The 13,332-nt window shown below is 39.5% G+C and overlaps 1 protein-coding gene across 4 annotated transcripts in view; it reads left to right on the plus strand.

The window, feature by feature from the left end:
* Positions 1–13,332, plus strand: part of LOC120860419 (unconventional myosin-VI) — a 159,815-nt gene that overhangs the window by 113,330 nt on the left and 33,153 nt on the right. For 3 of the 4 annotated variants that reach the window (XM_040236216.1, XM_040236217.1, XM_040236218.1), the window contains exons 16-20: positions 1,373–1,500; positions 4,269–4,364; positions 4,656–4,829; positions 8,100–8,138; positions 9,945–10,038. In XM_040236216.1, the coding sequence (XP_040092150.1) occupies positions 1,373–1,500; positions 4,269–4,364; positions 4,656–4,829; positions 8,100–8,138; positions 9,945–10,038 (531 nt within the window). Of the gene's footprint in view, positions 1–1,372; positions 1,501–4,268; positions 4,365–4,655; positions 4,830–5,166; positions 5,261–8,099; positions 8,139–9,944; positions 10,039–13,332 lie in introns of all 4 variants that reach the window. The other variant, XR_005720320.1, reaches the window with a different exon arrangement.

A 13,332-nucleotide genomic window follows, 5' to 3' on the forward strand; every position in this document is an offset into this window, starting at 1 on the left:
TCAGAAGGCCTCTTTGGCCAGTCTTTCTCTGTAGCTCTGCCCATTCATGCACTTAGAGGGCTCCCTTCCCTGGAGTCCTTCTCTGTTGTTTGGGGTGTCAAGCACATAGAGGGGCCCCCCTAACTGGGATCCTACTCAGTATATCCTTGTGTCAGGCACTTAAAGGGGCTCCCTGGCTGGATCCTACTCTGGTGCCTCAGAGTAGGCACCAGATGGGCCAGCCTCTCTGTTGTTCAGCTGCTGATCTGGCGTGTGGAGAGAGAAGCTCCATTCCCTATGCGTGACTTATCGCCTTGCTTCCATGGCTGCCTGGCTTTCCTCCACAGGCATTTCCCACCACAGTCTCCTCCCTCACGTCCCCTCGATCTGTCTCTCCACAGTCCACAGCAGCTCTTGCCCTGGGATTGCTCCACAATCCCTAAACTCCAGCTTCCAGCTGCTGCACCTTCCAGGGGACCTGGGTCCCTGTCCAGGGTATGTATGGCTGCAGCAAGGACTATCTGATTCTCATTCCATTTAGGCTGCCACAGATCAGCTGTTTCACTCTCAGCCTTAAATGTTTCTCCTCTGACTCAGACAATTGCCCTGATGTGGGGATCGGACCTCTGCTTCAGTTCCCCCACCTGCCGAGGGCAGGTCCAGTTGTACTAACACTCCTGTGTTTCCCCCTAGTTCCTTCTTTCTACTGAGTTTGGGGTGGTTCTGTATATTCTTTTCTGCTGGTCAGTTACTCCAGTCCACTCTCAGCTGGTGTTCTGCCTGCATTTCTGTGTCTGAAGGTGTGTTCCTGATGTATCCGTGAAGAGAGATGTACTCCATGTCCACCTATTCCTCTGCCATCTTGTTCTTAATTCCTGTCTTTTAGAGGCTGTCCCATTTAACAGTTCTATCTACTGCATTTAAGCAGCTTACATTTTATAGTTATTTTGGACAGGCAGTAAATTCAAAACATATGAATATAAGGAGCATAAATACGTGTCGTTGCTGAAAAGCTTTTGAATCCATACTGTAAGTAGTTTTAAAAACCTAAGCTCACAAAAGCTTCTGTAGTTTTACTTCAGTTTGAATATAGAGGTCATCTGGGAGAGGAAGATTGCTGGCTCTTTGGCCTCTGTCCTAGCTTACAGTGAGGATGGTTATTACATTAGTCATTTTCTTTATGGAGTTGTTCTCTAAACTGTGTTGAGTATATGATGTTACTTTCTAATAAATTGCCAGATGTAAAATAAAATTCATCTACTCTCTGTAGCTTTTGAGAGAAAACAGTACTTGTGGAATCATATTACTTTGTTTCTGACCAGCCCTCAAAATTTGTGATCAGTGTTTAAAGTGTTGTATTTTTACCCTGTCATATTTGAATTTTTTGAAATAGATTTAATTGAAGCAAAATTAGTGGGAATATTGGATATTTTGGATGAAGAAAATCGCCTTCCCCAGCCAAGTGATCAACACTTCACATCTGCAGTTCACCAGAAGCACAAAGACCATTTCCGACTCTCTGTGAGTTTGTCATGTCAAAATTGAGGCTCTGGTTGGAAGAGAAACTTTCAGAAAGCTGTGCTAGATGTTAGATATTAGATAATTAGACTCCTAAATTATGGAAGGCATATGCATCTTCTATAATTAATCCAGCACAGTGTCTTCTATAGATGACCATTAATTTATATCTGTATATTTTTGCTGCTGCTGATCTATCCAATCAAGGCCCTTTTAGCTGGATATAAAACACATTTCTCCTATATACGATGTACAAAAAGATTTATGTACTTTTTTTTTTGTACATTTATGTACTGTTTTTATGTTCTCCCTTCTGGGTGAAGTGGCCATCAGTTGCTCTGTTCCGTATTGTGTTAACTGGATCACTTCCCCGGGGTTAGGACCTAGAGTCACATGCAGCCACCTGTCTGACATTTGTAAAACCAGCAAAGCTTGTGGCTGAGAGTCTGACTGGTAGAAGCAATTCATTTAATGATGAGTGATTTCATTTTGATGCTCTTTCCTTAGAAGTTTTGAATGGAAATTGTACTCAGAGAGGGTCATAGAAGCTGAAGCAACAGAAGAACTAGCTGAAGGGTAAAATAGACACAGAGACAAAAAGAGACACAGAGAGAAATAAATGAGAAGTACTCTTCCAAAAAGGGTCAGAAGACCTGGTTTCTCTAGACTGCTGTTGTGTCATAGAGCTGTGCTTGAATCCCCGCTAGTGGTGGTGACTGGTAGGGCCATTCTCCATAAGGCTGCAGCATGCTTCTCTTGAGGTGTTTTCTCTGTTTAGGTAGCTCTGTGTTTATCTTTACACTCAACCTACATCCCCTGACTAATCCAAACACAACTCCATCCTTGTGCCCAGAATGAGCAGAGTAGCACAGAGAAATGTGGATGTTAATTTCACCCATGTAGATAGGTGCTGCCTCATCTTAGAACAACAAAGACAGGAAGGAAGGAAGATGGAAGAGAAAAGAAAAGCTGTTCAGAGTTGCAGTTGCCTCCTATACTGTTACAGTTTTGAGACTGGGACATAGTATAACAGTCATTGCTTTGATGGGTCCAGGAGTTCAAGTGAATGAAAGCAGATATTCTTGTTTCCATACATCATTAACTAAATCAATAACACAATCAGGTTGAAGGCATTTACTGAAAAAGCTGATGTAATTATGCTGACCTTTTCTGGAGACTGCATCCCACAGCCACCTACTCCATCGACTTGCAGTTCTTCTGTATCCTTAAATAAATCTTGGGATGTGAACGCTGCCTCTCTTCACTTCAGTTGAGATAGAAATAAAACAGCATGTGTCCCCAGGAAAACTTCTGCTAAGATTGAAGACGTGTATCTAGTCCTGTTTATTGACTGCTCTCTGAGAACCAGTCTGGATGCACAGTCACTTTTGCCAAAAGAACTGACTGCTGGTCAACAAATTGTGATCAAGGTTTCAGAGACATAGCGCTCCAAGGACAGCCAACAAAAGCATCAGGAATGGGCTTTGGTCACTTTCCTCAAAACAGAACAAGAGCACAGCAGTAAACTCTTAATTTGCACGGTTCACTGCTTTTGTTGTATTTCTTTGAAAATGTAGATAATGATAATCATTGATTGAATTGCTTACCATGTGCCTGGGGCATTCTAAGCATTTTGCCTGAATTACTTTATTTAATCCTCATAATGGGCTTGCCTGGTGGCTCAGATGGTAAAGAGTTTGCCTGCAGTGTGGGAGACCTGGGTTCAGTCCCTGGGTTGGGTAGATCCCCTGGAGGAGGGCATGGCAACCCACTCCAGTGTTCTTGCCTGGAGAATCCCTGTGGACGGAGGAGCCTGGCAGGCTGCAGTCCGTAGGGTCACGAAGAGTCGGACACGACTGAGTGACTAAGCACAGCACAGCACATTGCTCACAGTAATCCTTTGCTGTTGCTCCCGCTTGCTTCCCCATGCTAGAGATGAGGGGATGGGCATGGAGAGGGCAGGTGACCTCCTTTCCTAGAATGGATAAAGAGTTGGATTTGGGCATCAGGCTGGCATCTTGATCCCAGGGCCACCCTCTGATTCATGCTGTTTGCTGCCATGCAGAGGGGAGGCTCTGTGGTCTGCCAGCTCTCTCACCCAGGAGAAGCCTGGTGAGGTTATGGGGGCTTAGCTTTTTCATTTTTAAATGAAATCGTCTTTCTTAACCTTAGGCTGTTTTGTGGGTCAGAGGTGATATTTTATTTTGGAAATTTTAGAAATGATACCAGTATGAGATATTATAGTGATAGTACAACCAGAAAGTGATTTTGTTTTCTTCAAATAGATTCAGGCTCATTGTGTAAAAGTGTTAGGAGGTATGGCTAAAATCAGTAGGTGAGTCCCTGTGCTGATATCAGGTGTTTCTATAGAACAATGCTCCTCAACCTTGGTCACACCTAGGAATCACCTCATGTAAATGGTTTGGTGGTTTAAAACTGCTCCAGATGACAATTCAGCAGCTACTGCTTTAGACATAAGCAGTTAACTTTATAAAACGCCTGTGATGTTTTGCATGTGCTTCTAAATAGTGTGGTTTTGTTTTGTTTTGAGTCTTATTCCTTTTTTTTTTTTTTTTCTTCCTAGGAGATTATGACCAAAAATATTTGCTAGATTTTACTGGTACATTAAGGCTTACTTAAGGAGCAGTATGATTGTATAAAGTCTGAAAACTCCCTTTTTAAGTATTTCACACCCAGATGTTTTCTAAAGGGAGTTATTAATGTTGTATATTTTTGATAATTTAACGACTGATGTATGTATTGATTTTCAGATTCCTAGAAAGTCTAAGCTGGCAGTTCACAGGAACATCCGAGATGATGAAGGCTTCATCATCAGGCATTTTGCCGGGGCAGTGTGCTATGAAACAGTGAGTAGAACATTTACAGGGAGAAAACCATTCGATGTTAAAGCTGCGCTGTACAATACGGTAATGTCTAGCCACATCTGGCTTTTTAAAGTTAAGGAAAATTTAAAAGTCAGTTCCTCAGGACCCCGCCACATCTCACGTGCCCTATGTCCCCGTGGCTGGTGGTGGCTGTATTGGACAGCGCAGACGCAGGGCATTTCTGTTACCTCAGGGTGTTCTGTTGGACTGCACTGTGTTAAGGAATATTACCACAAGATGGACTGAATCGTTCCTGTCTGCTTTGTTTTTCAGACTCAGTTTGTGGAAAAAAATAATGACGCTTTACATATGTCTCTTGAGTCCTTAATATGTGAATCCAGGGATAAATTTGTCCGGGAGTTATTTGAGTCATCCACAAATAACAACAAAGACACTAAACAAAAAGCAGGAAAACTTAGCTTCATCAGTGTGGGGAACAAGTTTAAGGTATTTGTGGCAAACATATTGTTAGAATTTTTTTTTCTCTCTTACTTCATTAAAAAACTGTGTTTTACACTATCCAGGGGATAATGTAGTTCACTCTGAGAAACCCCACGAGTGAGATTCAAAGAGCAGACTCTGAATTGTTGATGTTTGTATACAAAAGAACATAAAGTTGCCATAGTGACGGAACATACAGAAATCTTGTAATTTTATGAACGTGTTCTTCCTTGGTGCTTAACGTGTCTGATCGCTTCTCCTAATGTTCTTGCTTCTGCTTACTGTCTGGTTGACCTTCAAACCTTCTCTTTCCCACGTGTTTTCTGTTTCCTTCCTCATTCAGCAGTTTTGTTGTAGCTGGAGTAGTCCAGCTCGAGATGGCTAGAGAGGCCTAGTTGAGTTGAGAGAGGAAAAGCAGGCACTGCCAGGGGCTTCAGGTAAATGATCGCCTTCGTGGACTCCTACTTCCTAGAGCGGCTGCCGTGTTAAAGCCCGGCTCAGTTAATGGTGCAGTTTGTAGTTCATTTTTAATGTGTTCTTTCTCATAGTGCATTTTGGGTGTGCATATTACACTAAAATTTGATTGAAGCTTTTAATAACTTCCATGAAAGGTAAATACTTGGTGTGGCAAACCCGTCATATTGTTTGACACTGAAGAACACTTCATTTGTTTCACGGATTTTGGGTCAGGAATTTATTCCTTGAGGTCTGACGGGATTGTCGCATGACGCATCTAAACAACGGAACGCTCCTGTTTGGTTCTAACGGTTGAGTATTTTGCATAGAAAAAGATAATTTAAAAACTTTGTATTACTTTTAATGAATAAAGGAAAATGAATAGGTAAAAGAAATAGAATTAATTTCTCTCTTATACATTTCCACAGTCTTGTTCCATTTATAAGAAACCTGCATATGCCTTTCATTTTGTATACTTCAAATATTAAAAAATGTTTTAATTAGGAAGAGTATTTAATTAAGACTCAGAATATTAGGATACTGATAATCCACCGTGGATTCCTGAAATCCACTGTGGGCTGAAATGGGCTCTAAATAACTAACTTGATAAAATCATGGTTATAAAACAAAAGCTGAAGCATAGATATAAGAGAAAGCTTGTCACATATTTTTCAGGTGACTGAATAAAAGGTCTTAAACTCTTGTTAATTAATTATGAATTTCTTCTCTTGAGTATTCTTTCTCTTATTTAGATATTCTTAAATTCTTACATAAACATGTACTGACAGATTGGTTTAAAATAGTACATTAGCCTGTATGAAATGGAGAACATTTATTAGGTATTTTCCTGCTGCTGCTGCTGCTGCTGCTGCTAAGTCGCTTCAGTCGTGTCCGACTCTGGGCGACCCCATAGACAGCAGCCCACCGGGCTCCCCGTCCCTGGGATTCTCTAGGCAAGAATACTGGAGTGGGTTGCCATTTCCTTCTCCAAGTATTTTCCTACATGATATATTAGTATTGCTGGCAAGAACACACTTGAAATTTTAGACAGTTAGTATAAATAAAATAAAAAACATTCTTAAAATTCTTTGGGCTAAGGTATTTTATGTTAAGACTTTAAGTGCTTAAAATTGCTTAAATGCAATATGATGCATTTTGCACGTCAGACTACTTGAAAACTGTAACTAAAAGCTGTAACATTATTAATAATAAAATTTCAAAATGTTCTATTGTGATGCTTTGAAATGAAATAATAGTAATTCTTATTTTTAAGTATAGTAGAATAGTTTATTAAATTCAAGTTATGTGTGGCAATAAAACAGGCTAGCATTTACATTACTGAGCATCACTGAGAACCAGAGGCTTTCCAATGAAATGTGACATTTTCAGGTTATTGAAACAGAACTCTTTTACTATTAGTGTTTTAGAAAAAGTTTTTTTTTTTTTATGAAAATCTTATTCTTTTATCATATACAGGAAGAATTGTATGTTTTAAAATAAAATACAATGAAGCCTGAGTTGCACGAGGCTGCTATGCCTTGTTGTCTTTGACCACTAGCCTTCTCTCTTCTCTCAGATACTGTAGTTCACTTTTGCTGCTTCTCGTCTTCATTCTCACTTTATCTCCATTTTGGGGGAGAGTACTGTGCTATGGATTAGGAACCATAGGCTTTGTGACAGTAGTGGCTCTTAACACTTGCTCTTCACTTGTGTGCTGGTCCAGACTGGTTAAGGTTGTCAAAACTGTGGCAGCCAGATAAGTGGGTGTATTATTTTAATCTAAATTCATTCTGTTTTTATAACTTAAGCCTCTAATGTCTGAAGTGTGCTGGAGTATCGTGCTTAAGAGAATGAACCTTGGTGTTAGGCCTTTAATCTTGGTTTTGCCTTTACTAGCTCCATGATCTTGGCAAATAATTTATCTCTCTGGGCCTCAATGCTTTCACCTGTAAAATAAGACTAAATATCCCTAATTAGAGTTGTGCAGATTAAACTAGATAGTACCTGTGAAAAGCTTTGAGCAGTGTCTGACTCATAGAAAGCATTCAGTAAAGTATACCTATTATTATTACTAAATATAGCTATAGGTAGATATGTTAATTTATATTTTGTTAAGTAGTACAATAAGCATCCCAGTATAAAATCAGTATAACAGTTTTACACAGTTTACTTTGCAGAGAAGTAAAGCAAATACATGATTTTAATGTACTGAGCCAGAGTAAATTATAATTACTTAATATTTTAAAAAGGAAAGCACAGTAACTACTTACAGTGTCCATTGTGAATTTGACTTTGAGAAAATTGTCCTAGCCTTTAAAAATAATTGAAATGAGAGATTTTAAAACAGTAAAGAGGCTTTCAACAGGTAGGCAGCTGGTTTCAGTTATGATAGGTATTACATAAAACAGTCCCAATATATAGCATGAGTGGATATTTTAAACACACCCTCATTCATAATGGAGTGTGACACAAGCTACACCCAGCTTGCTACTTATTCACATACTGTTCCGTTGATTCCTTTTTGAATGTGTCACACCTGCATTTTCTTCTTTCATTGCTTGTGTCCTTTTTCCTCATTCACCCCACCTCCAAGCCTGCATGTATGTTTTCTAGTATTGCTAATTTTCAGTCTTTTAATTACACAGTTCTGTATATTTAAGTTATTGTCCTTGGTGTTATGTATTAGCCATACATTTTTGCATGTTACTATCTGTTAAAGAGATGTTGTAGATGAGCATTATTGCATGTTGAAGAGTTAATTTTTACTTATGGTGTTGTGTACTTTTGCTTTCTGAAATAATGAAATGATTTCTTCTACAGACACAGTTAAATTTGCTTCTGGATAAACTTCGAAGTACGGTGAGTATACTTAAAAAAAAACAGGGTTTTTAAATGGTCTTCTTAAACTATTATTAGTAATCATTAAAATAAGCACAGTAAACCTGGAATAATTAAAAATTTATTTTAAAAAAATTTCCTCATTGAAAGAAAATCAGTTTTTAAAATGGTTATCATTTTGGTTAGGTTTGTTCTGAAGACAAGTCAAATGTATGTGTGCAGTCAAATTGTTTTATAAACATAAAGAATTCTCTGAATGTTATTAAGATTATCCTGTAGCTTCAGGAGAGTGAAAATAATTAGTTATTATAGAGAAGGAAGATGTATTTTTTAGGATTAAAGACAGTGCATGTAATTCATTTTCATTTTATTTCTCTGGTGGTAACATTCAGTGTTGCACGACAGCGTGACGTGACAGTGTTGATATGGAAAAAGTGGACGTAGTATTTTTATGCCATAGAATAGAGGCAGTAGTTCCCCAGAGACTTTTTAAAAAACTGGACATTTTAATTCCCTCTGTTTGTTTAAAGAAAATTCACCATAGAAAGAAATTTGATATGTGGCTTATGTTAATGAAGCATGACTTCAGGAGAAGATTATTTTTTAAACAAATCCACAGAACTTAACTAAATACTCTTCATTTTCAAGTAGTCATTTTGAAAAGCCAAATATTTATTCTCTGTGCTATTATTGCTTAATTTATTGTTAGACTTGCTTTTGAAACCATTAAGAAATTCTCTTAAATATCTTCATTGTTTGCAAACATTTGTCTCTTAACGACAAAACTTCTTTGAAAACTAAACCTGATGAGGTATTTTATTTTTATCACCCAAACATGATGCCACTGTAAAATGACTGTTATAGTTGTGATTTTTTAAAAGGCTTTTCTAAAAAGTATCTAAAAGCGTTTGCAGTGAGCATGATTGTTGATGTAACTGTTCAGCTTTGCAGGGTGTGACTGCTTGGAAGAGAAGCCGTTACTTGATGTTCAATGTATTAGCTTCAGTCCCCAACAGTCTCACTGTGTGCATGGCAGTGTTCTCCCTGCCTCATTCCGCATAATCTGGTAACTGACTCTAAATGAACGCCTTTAAGCTTTTCAAAATACATACCATTTAACAAAACTTTGAGATGTTCAGTAGTGCAGCTCAGGGACCTATTGTATGTTTCTAAAACAGAAAAATGAGAAAAGTGATTTTTGTTTTTTTAATACTTTGCCCTAAATTTTAAGAGGCATAATTTTATTTGCGTATCTTGTCATAGGGCAGTTTTCTTATCACAGCAGCATAGCACATAGTAGTGAAATCGCTCAGTCGTGTCCAACTCTTTGCGACCCCATGGACTATAGCCCACCAGGCTCCTCCATCCATGGGATTCTCCAGGCAAGAGTACTGGAGTGGGTTGCCATTTCCTTCTCCAGAGGATCTTCTCGACCCAGGGATCAAACCCAGGTCTCCCACATTGTAGGCAGATGCTTTACCGTCTGAGCCACCAGGGAAGTCACATAAATACATTTAAATGTGGAGTATAATCACATGTATGCCATCCTATGAAATATATTGTTTAAATATATTGAAATATTTTATTATGAAAGACTTCTTTTTTACAATAACACAATTTTTGGCACTCAAATATAAAACAGTATTTTTCTAACATTATTACTATATAAATGCTTTACACTGTAAAAGTATGCTAATTTAAGTTCCCTAGTGATTATTTTAAGAGAGGCTCATAACTTAATGATAATATTCTCTGAAAGTTGCTGGAATTCTTAGAAAAATAAGAATGCTGCATGTATTATGTTTTAAAGTACCTTTATTCTTCTAGGGAGCAAGCTTTATTCGCTGTATCAAGCCTAATTTAAAGATGACTAGCCATGACTTTGAAGGAGCTCAAATTCTGTCTCAGCTTCAATGTTCAGGTATTTCTCTATTTTATAATCTATGTTGGAGTGTATCAAGAGTCTTATTTAGTTCAAATACAATTTAATATATCCAGTGTTTTCAGATAATTCACAACTATCTTGATTATTTTTAAGCACAATAAGACTTTTATATTCTTTTATTTATAAGGAAAGAAAGGTGAACAAATTATTTGAACAATATTGGTGTTTAGTATCATTTCACAATAATCTTTTACCTCATTGAAGTATAATTTATAAAAGCTTTTCAACTGTGGAGAACAGTATGAAGATTCTTTTAAAAACTAGGAATAAAACTGTCATATGACCCAGCAATCCCACTACTGGGAATATACCCTGAGAAAACCATAATTGAAAAAATATTTGTACCCCAGTGTTCATAGTAGTTGTGTGTGTGTGTGCTCAGTTGTGTCAAACTCTTTGCAACCCCATGGTTGGTAGCCCACCAGCCTCCTCTGTCCCTGGAATTTTCCTGGCAGGAATACTGGAGTGGGTTGCCATTTTCTACTCCAGGGGATCTTCCTGACCTGGGGATTGAACACATTTCTCTTGCATTAGCAAATGAGTTGTTTACCACTGTGCCACCTGAGAATTCCACCCCCTGGGCACCCCGGTCCCCGCAGTGTTCATAGCAGCACTCTTTACAATGGCCAGGACGTGGAAACAACCTAGATGTCCGTCGACAGATGAGTGGATGAAGATGTGGTGCAGGTACACAATGGAATATAACTCAGCCATAAAAAAAGAATGCATTTGAGTCAGTTCTAGCGAGTTGGGTGAACCTAGAACCTGTTATATAGAGCGGAGTAAGTCAGAAAGAGAAAAACAAATATCTGTTAACACATACGGAATCTAGAAAAATAGTATTAATGAACCTCTTTGCAGGGAAGGAATGGAGACGCAGATACAGAGAACAAGCTTGAGGACACAGCAGAGAAAGGAAGAAATTGAGATGAATGGAGAAAGTAGCATTCACATATATACACCACCATGTATAAAATAGATAGCTGGTGCGAAGCTACTGTTTAACACAGGGACCCCAGCCTAGCGCTCTGTGATGACCTAGAGAGGTGGGAGGCTCAAGAGGGAGAGGGAGGGGTTGTTGTTCACTTGCTCAGTCATGTCCGACTTTTTGTTAGCCCATGGACTGCAGCACACCAGGCTTCCCTGTTCTTACCTATCTCCCAGAGTTTGCTTAAACTCATGTCCATTGAGTCGGAGATGCCATCCAGCCATCTCATTCTCTGTTGCCCACTTCTCTTCCTGCCTTCAGTCTTTCCTAGCATCAGAGTCTTTTCTAATGAGTCTGCTCTTCACATCAGGTGGCCAAAGTATTGGATCTACAGAATCAATCCTTCCAATGAATATTCACGGTTGATTTCCTTTAGAATGAACTGGTTTGATCACCTTGCTGTCCAAGGGACTCTCAAGAGTTTTTTCCAGCACCACTATTTGAAAGCATCAGTTCTTAAGTGCTCAACCTTCTTTATGGTCCAGTTCTCACATCTGTACATGACTACTGGAAAAACCATAGCTTTGACTATACGGACCTTTGTCAGCAAACTGATTTCTGCTTTTTAATATGCTGTCTAGTTTTGTCACAGGTTTTCTTCCAAGGAACAAGGATCTTTTAATTTCATGGCTGCAGTCACCATCTGCAGTGATTTTGCAGTCCAAGAATATAAACTTTGTCACTGTTGCCATTTTTTCCCCATTTTTTGCCATGAAGTGATGGGACCAGATGCCATGATCTTCGGTTTCTGAATGTTGAGCTTTAAGCCAGCTTTTTCACTCTCCTCTTTGACTTTCATCAAGAGGCTCTTTAGTTCTTTTACACTTTCTGCCATTGGGGTGGTGTCATCTGCATATCTGAGGTTATTGATATATCTCCCGGCGGTCTTGCTTCCAGCTTGAGCTTCATCCAGCCTGGCATTTTGAATTATGTACTCTGTGTAAGGTAAAGAAGCAGGCTGACAACATACAGCCTTGACGTACTCCTTTCCCAATTTGGAAGCAGCCTGTTGCTTCATGTCTGAAGGGGATATATGTATAATTACGGCTGATTTGCACTATTGTATGGCAGAGACCAACAGAACGTTGTGAAGCAGTTTTCCTCCGATTAAAAATAATTCAGAAAACCAAAAAAACTCTTTAGCTGCGAACCCAGACCTCCTCTGTGGTGCTTTCTGTGGCTTTCTTTCCATGGCTTTCTCAGTCCCACAGCAGTTCGTTCCCCATGTAACTGGGTCAGGTTTTGTTGTCCTTGCTTCTCACTCTACTGCTTATTAAAAACAAACACCACAGTGCCCTTGAGATAGGACAGACATGGCCAGGTGAGGGGTAGAGAGGACGGTTTAACCAAGTGCAGAAAAGTTCCACGGGAGCCAACGGCATTGTGCTGTTTTCAGTTTTATTTTTTTTTTTTTACAAGTAATAGAGTGAGAAGCAAGGACACCAAAACCTGACCCAGTCATGCAGGTCAGGGGCCAGGACTTTTCTTTATCCTGTGCCCATCCGCCGTCCTTCTCATACCACCCCTGCCTCTCCCAGGACACGGTCTTTCCCTCCTATAAATTCAGTCTTGGGACACTTCCTGAAACCCTCTTGCCAGCCTGACTCCATTTCTTGCTCCTCTTGGCGGCAGATTCATTAGAAAGCTGAGGTCGCTTTAGCTTCAGAGTGCCTTGTTTATATGGGCTCCTTTCAGAACCCTGTACCTGATATATTCTTTGTAATTTATAATTTCATAGTTATTTCTTAGAGAGCCCTCCCCCAATTATATAAGCTTCAGTTCAGTTCAGTTCAGTCGCTCAGTCGTGTCCGACTCTTTGCGATCCCATGGACTGCAGCACGCCAGGCCTCCCTGTCCATCACCAACTCCCGGGGTTTACTCAGACTCATGTCCATTGAGTTGGTGATGCCATTCAACCATCTCATCCTCTCTCATCCCCTTCTCCTCCTGCCTTCAATTTTTCCCAGCATCAGGGTCTTTCCAAATGAGTCAGTTCTTTGCATCAGGTGGCCCAAGTATTGGAGTTTCAGCTTCAGTATCAGTCCTTCCAGTGAATATCCAGGATTGATTTCCTTTAGGATGGACTGGTTGGATCTTATTTCAGTCCAAGGGACTCTCCATCGCCACAGTTCAAAAGCATCAATTCTTCGGCTTTCATCTGTGTCTACCCCTGTCGATGAATGGTTTTCTCCTCATCTGCGTGGAGAAGGTGGGCAAGGCAGATTGGTGCTGTTGTAAACTCATGATCACTAACCTTCAAAGGGCTCTCATACTGACCCACC

Source organism: Oryx dammah, unplaced genomic scaffold, assembly GCF_014754425.2.
Source record: "Oryx dammah isolate SB20612 unplaced genomic scaffold, SCBI_Odam_1.1 HiC_scaffold_11072, whole genome shotgun sequence".
Taxonomy (NCBI): Eukaryota; Metazoa; Chordata; class Mammalia; order Artiodactyla; family Bovidae; genus Oryx; species Oryx dammah.